The following is a 20,960-nucleotide window of genomic DNA, read 5'->3' as shown; positions in this document are numbered from 1 at the left end:
ACTTGCGGGAGGCCTTCGGACCATGGGGCATGGAGAGCTTTCTCAAAGCTGTATTGCCCGGCGCTGCTGCTCTGCCTGCCACCCGAGCTGCTAGGACCCGTGGCGGGGCGGTCTAATGGGAGCTCTTACAGCCCATAACATTCCATCAATCAAGTGTTTCAAGTATATTTGTACATAGGTTGCCATCACTTGAGCCCTTGGTATCAGCTCCTCTCCCCTCGTCATCACCCCCACCCCCCGTGACCCCTTGATAACTTATAAATTATTATTGTTTTCATGTCTTACACCAACCACTGTCTCCCTTCATCCAAGTCTCTGTTGTTCATCTCCCTGGGTAGCCAGGGATTATGCGTCAATCATTGCCATCCTCTCCCCCTTCCTCCCCTCCTCCAAATCTTCTCCCACCCTCCTGGTATCACTACTGCCATTACTGTTCCTGAGGGGTTTATCTGACCTGGATTACATGTGTTGTGAGCTCTTATCTGTACCAGTGGACATGCTCTGGTCCAGCAAGAACTGAAAAGCAGGACTGGGGTCATGATAGTGGGGGGTGAGGAAGCCTCAAAGAACCAGAGGAAGATTGTGTGTTTCATCAGTGCTATGCTGCACCCTGGTTGACTCATCCCTTTTTGTGACTCTTCTGTGAGGGGATGTCCCATTGTCTACAGATGGGTTTTGGGTCTCTGCTCTGACTCCCTTGTTCTCAATAATAGGTATTTTGGTTTGTTTGTTTTGGGTCTTCTGGTGTCTGTTACCTGAATCTGTTGATACCTATGGTCTCACAGGCTGGTGTGCTTCTTCCATGTGGACTTTGTTGCTTCACTGATAGATGGCCACTTATTTAACTTCAAGCCTTTAGGACCACAGACACTATGCTTTTTTTATAACTGAGCACCATCAGCTTTCTTCACCACATTTGCTTATGTACCCATTATGTCTTCAGCAATCATGTCGGGAGGGTGAACATTACAGATTGCCAGGTTGTTAGAACAAACTGTTCTTATGTTGAGGGAGGACTTGAGCAGAGGATCAAAGTCTGTCTACTTCCTCACTGTATTGCCAAATAAATATATATATACCTGGGCCAATACCTCTACTTTTATGAATTGATATATTTCCATAAGTGCACACCTATGTTTATCCCTGTATCCATAGCTTTGCTTCCTATATCTTTCCTCTGTTTCCTTTTACCTTTCTCCTGCCCCAACATCATGCTTGCCCTTCTTTAGCCTCAATTAAGATTATGTTGTTTGTATCCTAAACACACAAGAGACATAACCTTTTTAATATTTTCCCTATTTATTCCATTGTCTTAATATAGCCTCTTTTATTACAGCCATAGCAACTGCTGTGTCAACACATTAAAAGTTTTGGGGTGGGATCCTCTTTGGAGAATGTACTAGAAACCAACCTTCTCCCCTGCTCCTTCTTACGCACCCCAGCCTTGGACTGACACACAGCAGCTAGTGTTCAGTGCATAGAATTGACTAATTCATCCTAGGTAATTTCAGAGGAGGCAGTTTCAGCAGATGCCTACAAAAAAACAAAAAAGCAGCTGTAGCAGACTGATATCACAACCTCCTCTTCCTCAGCCTTACGAAAAAGGTTTCATATGTCATTTTATTAAAAATCTATTACTGCTTATCACATAAATAGTAAAAACATCAGAAACTTTGAGTTTGCAACTCTTAGGGAGCTGGCCATTCAATTCAATTAAGTAACTTCAATAGAGCAGTAAAGCTAGGCAGGTCTGTGGGTGCCAAGGAAGGAACACCTGTGCCAGGTGTCTGGGGGCATAAAGATGAGTAAGACAGAAGCCCTTCCTGCTGAGCACTCACAGGTGGGAAGAGGACAGGTGATGTATACCCAACAATGATTCAAGACAGAGCTCTGTGCAATGGGAAAGGACTCAGAAAAGGCTTCATCGAGAAGGCAAGGTTTGAAATGAGTCTTGGAGGATGGGCAACATTTCAATAGACAGAGAAGCAGTCTTTGTCTCTCAAGAATCATGGTTCTAAAATATGTAGCAGAACTTAAAATCATAAAAAAGCCTGGGGTGACTGATCCAATAGAGATTTGTGGAATCTCTAAGACTTTGGCTCTTTGTCACCCTTCAATCCAGGAACTGAGTTCACCTCCATGGCTCAGCTTTCAAACCACAGACAGGCCTGAAGGTGCACAACAGCACCCATCAGATATTCATCCATCGGAGAACAAAAGGACAGCTTTGCCCAGGGAGAACACTCAGACGCAGGAAGGGATAGGAAGCAGGATGGATGGAAATGGTAAACACAGGAGGACGTGGGAAGGGTGCTGTTCCACTGTGAAGGTGGCAATAGATGCCATGAAACAAAATGTGTGTGGATTGTTGAATGTAAAACCATTGGCTTTGTAAACGTTCACCAAAATCACAATAAAAAGTCTTTAAAAAGAGCAAGAGGGTGCACCAGGTGTGCAGCCAGCTAAGAGTCAGAGGGGCAGGTGGGAAGGAGGCTGAGCTGGTGGGACAGAGGCGAGGAAGGCAAGCCTCCTCCTAAATGCCTTTCTCTGTTGGTAATGTTTGTTTGTTTTTTAAATATGGAATGCTTCACAAATGTGTGTGTTACCCTTGCGCAGAGGCCATGCTAATCTTCTCTGTATTGTTCCAATTTTAGAATATGTGCTGCCGAAGCGAGCGCTGGTAATGTTTTCAAAATCAAGTAATCAACTGAATTTCATTTTACATTCAACTTCCTTTTGGGCCTCTGGTTTGAGTTCTTGTCAGCTTCATTCAGTGCCCTTACTCCATTGATGTGTCTTGGCATGTGGGACCGTACTTTGCAACGCATCCTCCTGCACGCCTCCAGGAGGATGTTTTAAGTGGATGGGATGACATCTTTATCTGACCATGCCATTGCTGCTCAGATAGCAGCCATATATAGGTGAAAAAACACCAACCTAGCCAAGCCTGCGGCTTGTATTCTTTCTTTACTATTGGCTTGGCATCATTGCTGATGTCAGGTGGATCTTGAAGGAAAGTTTAAAAAAATAATTAAAAAGATGTTTACCTGTGTTTTATTGCCTATGTACAGGCACTTGACTGCGTGGATCATAACAAATGATGTGGATATCATTAAATGGAAATTCCAGAACTTAATTATGGTCATGTGAAACACTTAATTGTGTTAATGTGGAACTTGTAAGCGGACAACAAATGGAACAAAGGGCTCCTCTGTGGTTTAAAAGAAGCCCTAGTGTGATGCATTGAGATGCTAACCGCAAGGCCAGCCTTTGAAAGCCACCAGCCAGCTCTGTGGGAGAAAGACCCGGTTTTCTACTTCTGTAAAGAGTGACAGTCTCAGAACCCCAGGGGCAGTTCTACCCTGTCCTATAGGGTCACTCTGAATCAAAACTGACCCGAGGGCAGTGAGTTTGAGTTAGGTTTGATTTTGTGGTGTGGTTTACAAACCGGGTAAGATGTGTACCAGGGTTATGTCTTTTCACCACACTTGTTTCAGGGGGACCCCATGAAGGACAATGAGCATCAGGGGAAAAGAAGACTCATCACCACCTGGAATACACGAGATGGCGCAGCCTGGCTTTCTGAAAGAGGAGCCCGGCACTTACTGAGGAAGACTTCAGGCACCAGTCTGGATTCCACCTCAATACCAAGAACACAACAGTCCTACTAGCGGCTCAGAAAATTCCACCGTGATAAATAGAGCAAAGATTGATGTTACGAATTTAATTTTACTTGGATCCAGCCATAATCAATGCCCACAGAAACAACCGTTTTCCCTCTCAACAACAAATCAGCTTTTCCCCTCTCGCTGTCTTATTTCAGTGGTCCAGGGGCTGTGAATTCTTTGACAACACTATGATCTCATGCTCAGGCCTCATCTCCATGACATGTCTTTGTCCCTTTTGGGAGACTTATTAAATGGGTCTTTATAGATTATATTTTCTTTTGGGGCTCTCCCCTAGGACAAAACTGGCGTAGTTGACAGGATCCAAAGTCTTCTGTCCTGGTAGGATCTCTAGGGGTTTGAAGACGGGCACCGAAAAGCAAGGGGGGTTTTAGGCTACATAATCCATGAACCCCGGGCCACACGGAGGGACTGTTGACTTTTCTGCTCCTGGGAAAGTGGTCTGTGAAGGGAGTAGAAGAGCATGCCACTCAAAGGGGCCCTCTGCACGGTCTCTTGACAGTTCCTTAGCAGATACCATGGCAACGCTGGCCCTGCCGTGCCCTGCAAGGGGGGACCCTGAGGTCAGTGTCGATATGAGCATAATGCAAAGGCCACCTGCTAAATTAGGAGAAGACAGAGTCCTTAGAGCACATGCTCTGGCGCGAGGAAAATAATGCATAAGAAACAAAACGCATGCCTTTGCCTCTGTGGATTTGCCCAGCAAAGTCACAGGAAAGTCAATAGCAGGGAGCAGACACGCGAAACACCCGGGAAGCTGAGAGACCAGCAGTCGGACCCAAAGACACCCAGCAGCACCCACAGAGCAGGTGTAAGTTTCACTTTCCAGTTTCAAAATGAATGAGCAGGACCAGAGCCAAGAGAGAGGTTCTCCGGGGAAAAGGACATAAAGACGAAGTAGGGTCGGGGTTCCTGTAGTTGTTTTGTGTGGTTGTTTTTAATTCTAGGCCTCGTCAATTGTTTTTTCACCACGGGGATATCACCTGAATGAAACATGCTTTACAACGAGCGCGACACTACAACAAGCAGGACTGTCTTGTGATAAAAGTCCTGTAAACTAACGTAGAGTGAAGTTTTATTTCGTGGGTCAGTATGGCTGCAAACTGAAGACATTTTACTGCGCAAAGTCAGCGCACCAGAAAGGACAAATATGGTATGACCTAACTTCCAGGACAAGGCTGGGAAAGGTAAATGCGCAGAGATCAACGCTTATTAGTCATCACCAGGGGCTGGAGGGTGGAATAAAAGGGGCCAATGGTGATGGCAAAACTCCAGTAAGGTAGGGTTCCACAGCTGAGGATGGTAATTACTGTCAATAAATTGTACCCCTATAAAAAGTTGAATGGGCAGAAGTTGTGTGATATACTTACAACAACAACAATAAAAGAAATGGTAGCTACTAAAGCTGCTTATGCACATCACACACCTCATGGGATTTGGATCCTTGGAAGGTTAAAGTAATGGTTTCATGGGAAATCCCAGTTAGCCGGCCTGCTCACATGTTTAGAGCCTCTGTTCTACCCACCAAGAGTCTTCAAAGCCTGCCAGCTGCCATCCAGGGCACAATAACTGGCTTCTTTCTATTCACTGGGATTGCCAAATATGACGAGGTTATAAGTTGGAAACTACCAATATATTTTTGGATGGCCAAAAATGGCAAGGTCATAAGTTGGAAACTACCAGCTGCTCTGAGGGAGAAAAATGAAGCTTTCTGGTCCCATAAAGAGTTACACTCTCAGAAATCCACAGAGGCAGTTCCTCCTTGACCTATGGGGTCTCTATGGGTTGGAATGGACTCAATGGCAGTGTGTTTTGAGTCTATTCACCTGGAGTAACAGAGGAAGGAGTCTCAGGAGCAGGTGGAGCAGATGGAATGTGAGGTTAATTACCTCCGTGAAAACCGCCTCCCTTGGCCATGAGACCAGAAGACCTGGATGGTGCCCAGCTACCGTCACTGAACATTTTTACCAGACTCTCATGAACCCCAGACTTTCTGAAGCCAAGGACCAATGACCCTGAAATAAGCTTTAAATCTTAAACCAAAAGTATTCCTTGAAAACATCTTATATTACGCACTTGATTAGCTTCCCTCATAAAAAGTCTGCTTAGTGCTTTAAGAAAGATTTTTAGGAGATCAATCGGAAACAGGAACTTGAAAGATTAGACAGGAATCTTTAAGAGGCAATGTGCTTATAAGGGACGAACAACTCAGAAAATGAGGATAAGAATGGTTACATATTTTGAAGAATATAATCAATGAATTGATATATTTTTATGTGGATATCTCATCAAAATAACTAAAACTTAGGGGGGAAATCAAACTTGCTACAAAAGACCTCATTAAATTGTTGAAAAGCAAAGATGTCACTTTAAAAAATCATTTTATTGGGGCCTTTTACAGCTTTTTTTAACAATCCATACAGCCATTTTGTCAAGCATATTTGTACATGTGGGTAGGTTGCCATCATCCTTTTCAAAACATTTTCTTTCTACTTTAGCCTTTGGTATCAGCTCCTCATTTTTTCTCCCTCCCCCACCCTTCCTTCCTCATGAACCCTTGATAGTTTACATATTATTATTATTTTCATATCTTACACCGACCGCTGTCTCCTTTCATTGATGTTTCTGGTTTTTGTCCACCTTAGGTGGGAGGGGGTTGATACGTTGATCATTGTGATCGGTTCCCCCTTTCTCCCCCCACCTTCCCCCTACCCTCATGGTATCGCTACTCACATTATTGTTTCTGAGGAGTTTAATCTGTCCTGGATTCTCTTATGTGTGCCAGTGTACATGCTCCAGTCTAGCTGGATTTGTAAGGTAGAATTGGGGTTATGATAGTGGGGGGAAGGAAGCATCAAAGAACTAGGGGAATGCTGTGTGTTTCATCTAGCAAAGGTGTCGTTTTGAAGACTAAGGTGCACCTGATCCAAGCAATGGTATTTCAATCATCTCAGATGCATGTAAAAATTGGACAATGAATAAGAAAGCCTGAAGGAGTTTTGATAGCTGTGAATTCGGGTGGTGGCGAAGAATACTGACGACATCATGGACTGCCAGAAGAGTAACATCTGTGCGGAAGAAGGACAGCCAGAATGCATCTTGGGAACAAGTGTGTCTCACATACTTTGTGAGGAGAGACTAGTCATTGGAGAGAGACACTGTGCTTGGTACTGTAGAGAGCCAGCAACAAGGGGGGCGCCTTCGAGCTGGGCTGACGCAGTGCCGACAACACTTTACCCAAACACAGCAGCACCTGTGAGGATCGTGCAGGGCCAAGCAGTGTTTTGTTCGTTTTGTTTGTTTGTTTTTCGGTTGTGCCCAGAGGCAGAGCTGACTCCATGGCATCTAACCACAAAAACAAACATTGGCTTGTAGTTAAGAGTCAGATGACTAACATTTTAAGCTTTGCTTTAGACACGTCGCTGGATGCATCCTCCCACTCATTCAGTTGGGATGGTGTATGAGGGGGTTTAAACACTCATGGAAAATTTCCTGTATCTTTTCATTCTGTTTCCCATAAGCCTTTTGAAGCATCTTTCTGTGGTGGGCTGTGCAGCTGGGTTACTGGTTGTAGCAGTTTTGGGCGGTACTTTAGGTCCAGGATTTACAATTCTTCCTGCATTCCCTCGGTTCTAGTCCCCTGCTCTTGCTCATTTTCTTCCCTCCTGTGAGGCCAGCTCTTCTAGTCAGCGTCCCGTTCTCCTTCAAATTTCTCACTGACATCTGAATTGCAGGGAGCCTTGATCCCCTGGACCCTCTCTGGAGAGGAAGAATAGAAGCAACAGGCCTGCCCTCTTTTCCTGATTCCCCAACCCAGTGCTCTGGATGGTGTCACTGGGTAAGATGAACTGGCAAAAATGGCAGAGTCTGACCCCAGGTCTATCAGGATCCGCAATGAGGCAACTGGGACAAACTTAAGAGCCCCGTTGCATAGCACCCACAGACTACTCATTATAATAAAGGAATCGCACACAGTGGAAGACAAATAGATGATGGGGGTCTATTAAAACTTAAACACTTATGCAAACCAAAGATTTCAAAAAAAGTAAATCGATTTGTAGGAACTGCTCTTCCCTGATAACAGGTCCAAAGTACACGAGAGGATCACTTCTACCAAGACAGATGTGTTTGTTCTTTTGGCAGTCTAGGTTTTTTTTTCTTTCAATATTATCCATAGAATCTTTCAATATTACAATTTGAGGCTTAAAATGTTTTTTTTTTCAGTTCTTTCAACTTGAGATACAGAGTGTGTTCTCTCTTTTTCAGCTCATTGCCCCTTTATTACAGTGCTTTATTTTGTCTTCTTGAGTTGCCTTCTAAAATTTTCTGTTCAGATTTTTTACTGCATAATTTCTTCCATTTTCTCTAGCTTCTTTATGGTCAGAGCAACTTTCAGAGTCTCTTCTGGCATCCACTTTGGTGTTTTCTTTCTTATTTCTAAAGACCTTTTGCTTTATTATATATGCTGTTCTTGATGTCAACCCATAGCTCATCAGATCTTATGTCATCATCATTCGATTTGTCAAATCTATTCTTTAGATGTTCTCAAAATTATGGGGGGCTCTACTCAAGATAGTATTTTGGCTTTCATGGACTTGTTTTGATCTTTTTCAGCATCAACCTGAAATTACATATGAGCGAATGATGGACAAAATGCTTGGAACAAATGTAAGGGCAGCATAAAAGAAGTCCCTCAAGGAAATCCATAGACGCGGTGGCTGCACCAGTGCGCTCAAACATAACAACAGCGGGAACGGTGCCAGGCTGGACAGTGCTTTGTCCTGTTGTGCACAGAGCTGCTAGGATGTACAACTGATTTGAGGAGACGTTCATTGACCACACCTTTTACAAGGCGCTATGGAACCCTTTTCTAAGCACATTCACCTAGTAAGTTATTTAATTTCACGACAAACTGTGACGTAGGTTTCATTATGGTTCCATTTATAGATGAGGAAACCGAGGCACTGTGCACCACAGTCACTGTCTGCTCTTGCAGAGCCACTTGCCACCTGACCCCAGCCAGCAACATGAGCCAGATCACCAGATGTCCATACTTTGGCTGAGTTTCACTTTGGGAGAATGGAAAGGGTATACGGACCAGACACTTAGCCACAGCTGTCTTGCAGAGTGGAAGGCAGGGCAGTAATCTGTCTTCTTTGGAGGCTACCTCTTCCTCAGAGTTCCAGCGACCGCTCTGTTACTGCTAGCTTCAAGTTCCCATGCTACCATCAACAGGTCTCTTATACCTTGTCAACCCGATTGTAATGAATCCTTTTTAAAGTCAATAACTCCCTCAAATGAGGGTGGGGGGAGAGTAAATTGAGAGGCTGCCAACTGGGAAAAATATCTTTAACAATGATACAATAGACAAGGGATTGATTACTACAATCTATAGAATTCTTCAACACCTCAATAAGAGAAAAACCAAAATAATCCAAATTGAAGGTGGGAAAAGTTCATGAATAAACAATTCACAAAGGATGAGATTTTAATGGCTAAAAAAGCACATGAGAAAAATGCTTCTGACTACTAGCCATGAGCAGATGCAAATCAAAACAATAATGATATATCACCTTACATCCAAAACATTAGGCCAAATTAAACAAACAAATAAATCAACCACAGAGAGCAACAAATACTGGACAGTGATAAGCAAACTGTACTGGAAATTCAAGTCAAGAAAAGGGGAGAGGGGCCATGTGTGTCTCAGAGAAGGCGGTTACATCATTGTTGGGCACTCTGGGAGGAGCGACCTTTCATTGGGGGAAAGCAAGAACAGTACTTCCTTGTAAAAAGCCGAAGGGAGACTATGCCTGTTACTGTGTTCCTAATGGTCACTTTGACTTAGTTTCTATCTAGCCCTTGGTGAGCCAAGGCTGTGTGCTATAGACAACTGTGACTTTAGACTCCTACCTTTTGGGGTACACAACATCCTTCATAGGCCACACCAGAAGAACTGGACATGGAAACTTCACTCACTGAACTGGGTTTTACCTTATGGAATTGACATACTCCCTTGGACTTGACTGAACCACTCTAGTGTGAGAAGAAGCAGATGACTGCTATCCCAAGGTCATGGAAATGGCATTAGACCTTAATTCGGACCCTTTGCTTTCAGAGTGCCCAATACTATTTTAATGCCCTCCTTGCTGTTTTAAGATATATTATCTTGCAGGCCTGGCTCTGCCTTTGTGAGTGAGTGTTACTGAAAGTTTTGCCCAAACCGACCCCCATTGTTTGCATCGATAGTGTCTAGCTACTGTATAAGTCAACATTCTTTTATTGCAGTCTGAAGCAGGCCTCTATTTGTATAATTTCCTTTTCTCAACAGTGTTTTAAATTTGATAGCATTGCTCAATTACTGACCTTACCAACAGAATTACCTTAGGTCCCAGGGGGATGATTTATAATGCTCGCTATCATAGAGAGATAATGATATCGCTACAATGAATCAGAGACATCTATAAACCATAGATATTTGAATGTACTTAGGGCTCACATTTCATTCTAACCCAAATCTAAGAATAATTGATTCTTATGGCATGACCCTGCTCAATGCTTGGCCTAATAAAGAGATCACTGAAGATATGGGTGCTATAGTAATATGTGGCAAAGACACCAGATGGTGTCTGGCTATCAGTTAGAATAGCGTCTGGGGTATTAAAGGTTAGTTTTCAAACATACAGCCATTTAAGTGCTGCATCAACTAAGTTTGCAAATAATGCACCCCATTTCCAAAGGAGAGACCAGTATCCGAGGTTAAATTGTGAACACCTGGTTTGAAGAATGCTCTGAAAGACAGTGGAAGCCTAAATTCCAAATGCAGGGTTCCCACGTGGATCGTGTCTGGTGAATTCCATCTGACCACAGTTGAAGGACATGAATAACCTTTCTGTCTATATGACAGATCATTGTAAAGTTGGTTATGGCCCATGTAGTTAGGTTAAAATGTAATATCCTGGGAGGGGGGGAAGGGGAGGGAGAGGGGAAAAAAAGAGGACCTGATGCAAGGGGCTTAAGTGGAGAGCAAATGCCTTAAGAATGATTGGGGCAGGGAATGTATGGATGTGCTTTATACAATTGATGTATGTATATGTATGGATGGTGATAAGAGTTGTATGAGTCCCTAATAAAATGTAAAAAAAGAAAAGAGGAGAAAAAAATTATTAGGGCAAAGACTGTACAGATGTGCTTTATACAATTGATGTATGTATATGTATGAACTGTGATAAGAATTGTATGAGCCCCAATAAATTTGTTTAAAAAAATAGAAAATTAAAAAAAAAAGAGGACCTGATGCAAAGGGCTTAAGTGGAGAGCAAATGCTTTGAAAATGATTAGGGTAAAGAATGTACAGATGTGCTTTATACAATTGATGTATGTATATGTATGGATTGTGATAAGAGTTGTATGAGCCTCTAATAAAACATAAAAAAAATGTAATATCCTATCATTTGATCTCCCTTTTGACTCATTGTAAAGTTGCTTCAGTTTTTTTTTTTAATTTTCTGCTTTCTCTTTGACTGAGGTTTTTCTATGTTTTGTTGAGTCATTGTTGTTGGACTGCCTTTGCTTGTTTGTTGTGTATGATTTTGTGTGACTGTGTTTTGTGTTAGATGATTTTCTCTATTTGAAATCCAAGTCGGGTGTAGCTATAGAGACAGTAGCGGGATAGGGGCACAACAGGGGAGGAGAGTGGGAAATGGGGAGCTATCCACAATGAGCAAGAGAAGAAAATATTCTGAAATTCATTTTGCTGATGATTGCACAAATCTTCCTGTGACTGGATGATTAAGTTGTATGATGTGTGAAGTAGATGTCAACAAATAAATAAATAAATAAAAACAAATGATGTTATCTTGGGAACCCCACAGGAGCAGTTCTACCCTGTCCCATAGGGTTGATATGGGTCAGCCTGGACTCGATGGCAGTGAGTTTGGTTTTTGAGGCTTTTTAAAAAATGTGGTTCTATGGAGCTCTTATGTCATTGTTATAGTGTTTTAATTTCCCCAAACTTTTCTTTTAAATGATGTATTTAAAACGGTTTTGCTTTAGTGTAACAAAAAGTAATTAAAGTATATTTTTTAAAATGGCAGGAGTCTGTCCTAAGCATGCTGGTAAGCATTCCAATAGTTCCTGCTCACAGGTGGGCCTAAAACTTGTTAGGTAGCAGGCTAGGGGGTTGTTCCTCTCCATGTCTGGGAGCCGCCTACAGGAGGTGGGAAGCCAATGCAGGCTCAGGGGCACGTGCCAATTCAAGCCTGAGTCAGGTGGGCTGAATTCAGCCAAGGAGCTCAACCGGTATCGTGCCGCCCAGTGGAAGTCCAAAAGGCCGGAACCTGGAGACCACCGATCTCTTTTCCATCTGCTCCTCTGCCTTCCGCTTGGCTGTGCCACTGTCTCTCTGGCCTCAGGCCGCCATATGTGGGTGGGCAGTGCCATGAGGGTGCCTATGTTCGGTGACTGTAAAGCCTGAAACTTTTCTACCTTTTATAAAAATCTAGTTGGATCGCAAACCAGGCTTCGGCGTGAATTCTCTCTTGTGCAAAGCCAGGGACCATGGTAATTCCCACCCAAGAACTCTAACAAACCCACTCACTGTCCTGGAGTCCAAGCTGACTCCTCGTGACCCCTGTGGGTTTCTGAGACAGTTTACCTGTCTTTCTCCTACGGAGCTGCAGGTGGTTTTAATAGCTGACCTTGCAGATTGCAGCCCAGGGCATCACCACTACACCCCAGGGTTCCATAGGCCATAGAGCAGGACCTTTAAATGCATGCTGATTTGGAAATTCCCTTACTCTATCTGACTTTTTCTGGTAATGCAGTTAGAATGAGAGAATCCGAGAAGTCGCTGCTAGGAAAGACCCTTCTGCAGAGAGGCCGCCTCCTTTTGCTAATACCCAGCTACTGTGGAGTTGACTGACTCTTGGAGGCCTCTCTTCTTGCACCCCCCACTTCAGTTCTCTGGGCATGCATTTTCCTGCTCTCCACACACTTTCAGCAGGTGAATGAGACAAAGCAAAGGCGGTGCAGAGCAGAAATCCTCTCAACACTAATCTCTGCTCACAGAGATACACAGAGAAGTCCTCTTTCCAATTCTTACAGTTCAAGAACCCTCCTCGGAGGGCTGAAAACTTGAAATACAGAAAAGTCAGCTCTGCATGGCCCCCAGCCCAGAGTCTGTCACAACGTCGCCTCTATTTGCTTTAAAAATTCTGTTGTCCTCTTGTTTGGAGTGGGGCTCTTACGCTTTTTCACCATACATGCCGCGCACGCATTTCAGACCCAGCGATTTTCTTAAGTTCTCCAGTTTGCTACCTCCATCTCAGCATGACCCGAATCCTGCTTCCAGCCAGATGATTCCTGATCTACCAAGTACCAGATCCCAAACCCACATCTGCCACTCGCTGTGCTCTCTAGGACTTCTTACTTTTAAAGCACTCCTTGGGGTTTTTTTTACTGCAGCAGAGTTGTTGCCAAGAATGTTTCTGCACCCAGTGCCAATATCAGACCAAGATGTCGAGAACCCTCTCTCCCTCCCTCCTGGTTGATTTGTCCATGGGCTGTTCCTATGGATGAAAGGGAGATAGCCTCTGTTGACAGATCATCAAAGCACAGGTCACAATTTTTGGGTAGATACATTTTTAAACCTTGCGTGGGGAGCGGGGAGGGAGAGAAAAAATGAGCTGATACCAAGGGCTCAAGTAGAAAGCAAATGTTTTCAGGAGGATGAGGGCAACAAATATACAAATGTGCTTGACACACAATGGATGGATGTATGGACTGTGATGAGTTGTACGAGCCCCCAGTAAAATGATTAAAAAAAATTTTAAACCTTAAAAGACTGACACAGAAGAATTTTTTAAGAACATGGGAAAAGACAACATGGATAAGAAAACTGATATGCACTAGTCACTTTGAACCTTCGAGCCAGTCGTTTTTCATTCTAACAAAGAAGTACAAGGCCGAGTCAAAAACTACTACTGCTAGGGCTCCAGCTCACGCGTGCATAAATTCATTCCAAACCAGCGGCTTAAACCTGTCTCGGAAGGAGTAAACCCATTTGCACACCAATATACTTTTCTTAGTCTTGTGAAGGTGCTTTAAAAAAAAATAAATCAAATAAGGTCTATTCACAACAGCGGTTTCTGAGGGCGTCTGCTGGGCCAGTGAATTTCAGGGCAGAGAGGCCAACTCAGAAAGTTATGATGACTGTTTTGGGGGGATCCTAAAAAGGTAAATATAATAGTTTTTTTTTGAAGAATATAGGATGATTACAGGACCTTATGAAAAAGTTTTATGAAAGTTGAAGACTGTCTTGGCAAGCCCAGGAGAGATTTTTCCCACCACACCAATGCGCCTGCTCGTTCACCGAGGATAGCTAGGGCTGCCCACAGGATTTGTAAAACCTTAGTCCAACCGCCCTGCAGCTCTGATCATCCCCCCTTAGGGACTGTTCTTGTTCCCCAAACTCAACCATTCAAAGGAAGACAACTGAGTACCTTGAGGATGCCCAAACTGCCATGCTGACATGGTGCACACTACAGAGCACAGAATTCTTTGGGGGAAGAAGGAGAGCGATGGAAACATAACCTTCTGAAGTGCATAGAACTAGCTGGAGGATATATAGAGAAAAACAGTAGATTTCATATGTGTGTGTGTGTTTAATAAAGGTTTATATGATTTTAAAACATTCAAAAGTTTAGTTTTGTATAAACAAAGTCATGAAGGGACTAGCTCCTTCTCTAGCGGGTACAGGTACTCAAGGAAAGGTCTATGCTTTGTGTTAAGCACAAAGGAGCCTTCCCTGAAGTGCTGTGATGAGACACCAAAAGTTATTTTTTTGATGAACATACGAATATCCGAACCTGCTGTATTTGTAAGACGTCCTCTCACAGTTCTGTAGCTCTCACAGTAACACCTACAGATATGGTCAAGGATGACACCAGCTGTCCTTACCACAGTCTCACCAGGGAGAGCTGGTCACTGCACATCGCAGGGTTTGCCTGACTAGCCCACTACACATGCCACTCGTGCCTTCCCCTAGCGTGCGTAGCGCCAAGCAGCCGCAACTCAGTTTAAGTAATGCCACCAGAGCCCACTGGAGCCTGAAGGAGCAGGTTTGAAAGGGAGGCTGTGTTTGCGTCAGATGTATAAGACAGCTTAAAGCATGTGCTAAACATTTTATTCAGTTTCTATCATTTGCTACATCTCCAAATAGCGTACTGTTTAAGGGCTTTGCATGAGGGGATCGCAAAACGGGGGCCTAATAATAAAAAATGAATTTGTAGTTTACATTATTTTTTAGCATATCCAGTGCCCAGTGACTGGTGATTCGACATCTGCTATAATCTCCAGTCCTCAGAATTAGATTGAGATCAGCATGGCTCTCGATTTGACCAAGATAGTGATACCCCCAAATAAGGGTTGGTTCAACTGCACAAAACAATCTAGGTCCCAGAGAGCAAAGGAAAGGCCAAAAAGAAAAAGAAAAAAAGGCAAGTCTTCAAGACACGTTTTATAACAAGGAGAGATCACCTTTGCTATCCTTAGAGCGCTGTTCTCAGAAAAGAATGAATACTGATTGCATTATCATGACAACGACTGCTCGTTACTTTTATGACACAAAGGGAAAACGGTAGACTCAAGGAACCATCGGGTTGGCAGAAATTTTGATATCAGACTTAGTTTAAAATATCTCTGCCCACGCGGTAGTATTGTTTCAAGACGGTTAAAAACACATTTTTTAATATTAGATTTTATTTAAAATATATTTTATTTTAAATTAATCTTGACCATTGCCTGTTTTCTCAAGGGGTCTCCCACCTGTCACGTGCTTTTGACCGGGTCGTCAATAGCTAGTCTGATGAAATTGCTCAACTGTCCTTTAAAAGAGTACCATGAGAAGGAGCACTTCAAAGCGGTGACACGAGAATGGAAACGTGCTGTGACCAGCGACCCTTTGTTCTTCCACGGCGGATATGAATTAGAGAGGCGCACATGCATTTCTGATGATGCTTCTACTACACGAGAAGAACCTCAGCTTCTTGTCAGTCCTAGTGCACAATAGCAGGGAGGCAAGAACGACCGTGGAGCAAAGAGAGACACGACGCTTTAAAGGCGGTACTTACGGGGCGGTGAAGTAACCCTCCAACACGCCGGCTGTAAACATGATGATGTCATTGCTCAGGTTCTGAGAGCCATAGCCCGCTCGGATTTCTAGGATGCTCCAGCCGGTAGCATTTATGGAGTCATTGTAAAAGCCGTACGCATCTCCACTCTTGTCCAGCACGTTTTTTATTTGTATTGTCTTTTCAGAACTCATCCAGTAGGCGGTTGCATAGTGGACTTCTAGAAGAAAAGGAAATGGAATAGTGATACAACAGAATTGGACAGAGTTGTCCACACAGTGCCCATGTCACCAGCAATTTCAACAGGCTTTAATTTAAAGATCTCCATTCCATTAGAATTGGAAAATCGAACTCTTGGTTGCTTTTAGGTTGTTAGGTGGCATTGAATAAGTTCTGACTCACATTGACCTTAGGTACAACACAATGAAGCCTTCCCGGTCCTGTGCCATCCCCACAATTGTTCCTAAGTTTGAGCCCATCAATGCAGCTACCATGCCAATCCCTCTTGTTGAAGGTCTTCTCCTTTTTCCGCTGCCCTGCTACGTTACTAAGCATGATGTCCTTCTCCCACATGTCCAAAGTATGTGAGACCAAGCCTCATCATGCTTGCTTCTAAGGAGCATTCTGACAGTACTTTTTCAAGACAGATTTGCAGTTCTTTGGGCAGTCAATAAGACTTTCAATCTCGCTCTCTAGTTAGTTAGTACAAACGTGGAGGAAAAAAAACATCTCAAGGGGGATGAGCCCAGAGCTCACAGAACCAGCCTGAAGATATTTATAGCATCACAGGTGTGGGCTGAAGGGCAGCTTCTTGAGAGAATGGGCTTCTGGGCAGGGTCAGAGTTGGCTCATTCCCCATCACTGAGTGAAACAGGGTTTCCTGCCTGGTCAGCCACTTCTATTCCCCTCAGTCATTGGGCCAAAGAATCACCGCTCTCCTAGGCCCGTCCTTCCTAGCGCTCTGGCTTCCTTCTCGACATGTGGTGTCGGATTCCTGTTTCACAGAAAAAATAAACTATTATTTGTGAACCCCTCAACTTCTAGATTGTTTTATTAATCAATCCATGCTGGTTCTTTTTTAAAATCATTTTATTAAGGGCTCATACAACTCTTATCACAATCCATATATATATCAACTGTGTAAAGCACACTTGTACATTCATCGTACACTTGTATTCATCATTCTCAAAACATTTGCTCTTCACTTAAGCCCTTGGCATCAGATCCTCATTTTTCCTCTTCCTCCACGCTCCCCCCTCCCTCATGAACTAATTTATAAATTATTATTTTTTCATATCTTGCACTGTCTGACGTCTCCCTTCACCCACTTTTCTGTTGTCCGTCCCCCAACTCACCCTCCCTTTCCTCTCTGAGTATCGCCACTCACACCACTGGTCCTGAAGGGATCATCCATCCTAGATTCCCTGTGTTTCCAGTTCCTATCTGTACCAGTGAACATGCTCTGGTCTGGCCAGACTTGCAAGGTAGAACTGGGATCATGATAGTAGGGGGGCAGGAAGCATTTAGGAACTAGAGGAAAGTTGTATTTTTGATCGTTGCTACATCGCACCCTGACTGGCTTGTCTCCTCCCTGAGACCCCTCTGCAAGGGGCTCTCCAGTGGCCTACAAATGGACTTTAGGTCTCCACTCCGCACTCCTCCCCTCATTCACAATGGTAAGAATTTTGGTTCTGATGATGCCTGATACCTGATCCCTTCGACATCTCATGATCACACAGGCTGGTGTGCGTCTTCCATGTGGGCTTTGTTGCTTCTGAGCTAGATGGCTGCTTGTTTACCTTCAAGCCTTTAAGACCCAGACACTATCTTTTTTGATAGCTGGGCACTATCAGCGTTCTTCACTCCATGCTGATTTTTACCTCTCCTTTCTTGTCTACTTTATCTATATGCTCTGGGTTCTAGCCATCTCATCTCCTTTAGGAACTTTCTTCCACATACGCTCTTCTTGTTATTGCACCTTTAAGTCACCCTCCCACTGCAGGGGGCCCCTTTCCTTCAGCACATCGCCTTGGATCCGTCTCTGGACCCATACCTAGGGTCGATGACAAAGGTTTAAGGGTAGGGTCTTACAGCGAAAAAAAAAGGCAATGACAAAATCCTCCTTCGGAGTCCATCACCAGATTGCACTTTTGTCTGAATCTCTCACTCCCTTCATGAGTTTATAACTGAATTTATGGAGGTATCTCTTCTGTACCCAACGCCACTGGGTGGTGCACATGACTGAAGGGTTTTGCCGCTAACTGAAAAGTTGGGTTTAATTCCAGCCAGAGATGATGCCTGGGAAGAAACCCCTACTTCTGGCAAATCAGCCGCCCCAAATCCCCTGGCGCACAGCTCTGCTCGGACGCGTAGGGGGTCACCATGAGTCAGAGTCCACTCCATGGCAAACTCAGGGAGGGGGCGTGTCAGGGGCTGTGCTGAGTGCCAGTGAGAGATTGCTGAGCATGCCTGGCACAATTTCGGGTCTCGCTTTCCGGCGAGAGCAGTGCGCTCACCCTTCCCCTGCTCATCGTCTGCACGCAGCCTGCTGTAGTCTAGTGTGCACTCTCAGCGGGCCCCCAGCCCTGCTCTCATCTAGGGTGCTCATGAAATCCTTGGGCCTTGAGGTGATAGGACCCCAGGAAACATGTGACCCTGGTATCCACTCCCTTGTTCTTGAACCCCTGTCCTTCATGGTGTCTGGAACACAAATCTCCCACCTTGCCCGACATCCTTGCTCTCCCCAGTGGGTTCTTCTTTATTTTGTATGCCCGAATGCACACATTCCAGAACACCATCTGGGTGATGGTATCAGCACGACAATTTCAAAGCATCCAAGAAAAGCCCCACATTCCCTCTCAACTCGCCTTCCATCATCTGCTTTCTATCTCCGTGATCGCTCAGTCCGAAATCTGAGTCCACTCTGACTCTCCCCTCCCCGGCATTCATATCGAATCAACCAAGACCTCCTAAATGTCCCACCTCTCGTTATCTCACCACCTCTGCGCAAACTTAGGCATCACTACCTGCATACACCATAGAACAGACTTTTAAAAAGATGGTTCTGACCTTTTAAAATCCAGTCTTTCTTTATACTCTGCCACAGAGAGCTTCCTAAGAGGCAAAACGGCTACATTGTCTACTAAACATTTTCCATGGGTTTCATTTTTTTAAAGTAAGGAAACTTCCTCAGCTCACCCTCTTGGCCTTCAGTGCCGGGATACACCTGACTGTCTAGCTCCACTGTCATCATCCTATGTGCTTCATCTTCCCGGAACCATTGTGAACAGCTCGCCATGGTCACCACCTTGCACACTGCATGTGCTATTGCCTCTGCTGGCGCGTTTCTCCCCTGTTACCCCCACAGCAATCCCAAACGTGCTATCGAAGACTCAGGAAGCAGTCCTCTTTTGCAGGGGCTACCTTCTGCCACTGTCCTCTCACTTCTATGTAAGCCACGGCCCTGGCTGGAACCTGTCCGAAGCCAGATTGCTCCGTCAGCACTTAGTGCAGTGGATGGAAGCCGGGAGAGAAAGGAAAAGTGTGTTCGTTAGTTCTTCTGTCTGGTAAACCACTCACAACTGCTTTGGTTAAAGACAAACTAACTTTACATGCATGTCACCAAAGAGATGTGAGGAGACTGAAGTGATATTGGGTGGAGGCTCAGCACATGAATTTTGCATCAATCATTAGGTCTGGGAAATAATGGGAATTTCATTTTGGGCAAACTGAGTCTCTAGTGGTTAGGAGGCTGGAGGGCGCTGATTAAATATTTATACAGAGTCACCTATTTACAATAGATTATTTACACGGGCAGTCCCTGACTCACAGTGGGATATTATAAATTGGTTCTGACATCAATTGAATTTCTCATTCTTTTAAAAAGTTTTCATCATTATTGCTTTTCATTATCAATATCTTTATTCAGAGGCTGGGTTGGCATGGGGGATGATAACATTGACAAATGACTTCTGCAACATTGCATACAATAAACATCACTAAGGATAAGATACACAAAGAAGCACCCGCAAACACCCGTGAATGTGGTTTGTTGTAACTCAAATAGAAAGCAAGTTGAAGACTATGAACCTAAGGCTATCTGTTAACCTTACCAAGTGCTCGGCTGCTCAGCGAGGTCAGCGGTCTGAACTCTCCAGCTGCTGTACAGGAGAAAACAGGGCTGTCTGCTATGCGTAGATACAGCCTTAGAGACCCCATGGGACCATTCTATTTTGTCCCATAAGACCACTATGGGTCAGAGTCAACCTGATGGCAAGAAGTGGCATACTTTTGTTTGTTTTATCTCATGACACATTCCCAATTGACTCAAGACTTAGTTTATTAGTAGATAGTAAATAAGTAAGCATAAGTAAGCGTTAGACTATTAACCACAAGTTTAGTGATTCAGACCCACCAGCCACTACAGATATATAGCCTTGGAACCCCTGTATAGGTAGGGCCACTAGAATGGGAACCAACTCGATGGGTGTGGGCTTTACCAACAGAACAACCAGTGGGCGACATGATAAGTAGGTCCAAGGCTGCAACTTGGTTGGGTTTAGAAACTAAACCCAACTTTGAGTAACGTCATGATCATATTGACAGGCTTTCTTTACAAATGGTTTAAGTGGAAGTAATGATGCTAATAAACATAGGCAGGTGCAGAGTATTCTGTCCACAGACTCAGGGAATAAAATAATTCTCTTATTGCTAACAAAGCCAATTGTCCACTTAAGGATCCTGCCCACACTTACCAAACTGAGAGCAAGTTCCTCCTTTCCCCTCTTGCCAAATACTGTAAAGTCATCCTCGTGTTGCATTTGAGATCAGTTCCTATGTCTTTAAGTTGAATTTGTAGATAAGTTGAAAGAGGTGCATATGCTACTTACATACTTTTGTGCAAGAAGATGTGCAAAGTCTTTTTAATGATTTAAAAGTTGCACGTGTGGCCAGTGGAGACTGTGATAAAGGATTTGCCACGAGTAATCATTTGTCTATCGTTTCAAAGTGAGGACAAGTTTATATAATGTGAAATGGCAGGTAGGAGTTGTCTGTAAATCTGATGTTTGTAACCTGGGGATTTACTGTAAATACAGTGTCAGATTATCTATATAGCAGGGTTTACTTGTGCTTACTGGCTAAT

General features: G+C 43.9%; 1 protein-coding gene and 1 non-coding gene across 2 annotated transcripts in view; both read right to left on the bottom strand.

Moving 5' to 3' along the window:
• Positions 1-19,115, bottom strand: part of PLBD1 (phospholipase B domain containing 1) — a 64,366-nt gene extending 45,251 nt beyond the window's left edge. The window contains exons 1-2 of the mRNA XM_075553332.1: positions 19,016-19,115; positions 15,818-16,037 (exon numbers count right to left, since the gene is read on the bottom strand). Coding sequence (XP_075409447.1) covers positions 15,818-16,037; positions 19,016-19,115 — 320 coding nt within the window. The remainder of the gene's footprint in view (positions 1-15,817; positions 16,038-19,015) is intronic.
• LOC142452053 (U6 spliceosomal RNA) lies at positions 2,572-2,678 on the bottom strand. The gene has a single exon (XR_012785117.1). It is a non-coding gene; the product is annotated as a U6 spliceosomal RNA (small nuclear RNA).
• Positions 19,116-20,960: the final 1,845 nt, after the last annotated feature.

This window comes from Tenrec ecaudatus, chromosome 6 (genome assembly GCF_050624435.1).
Source record: "Tenrec ecaudatus isolate mTenEca1 chromosome 6, mTenEca1.hap1, whole genome shotgun sequence".
NCBI lineage: Eukaryota > Metazoa > Chordata > Mammalia > Afrosoricida > Tenrecidae > Tenrec > Tenrec ecaudatus.
Note: the sequence above shows the minus strand (reverse complement) of the source record. Positions and strands in the feature narration are given on the sequence as shown.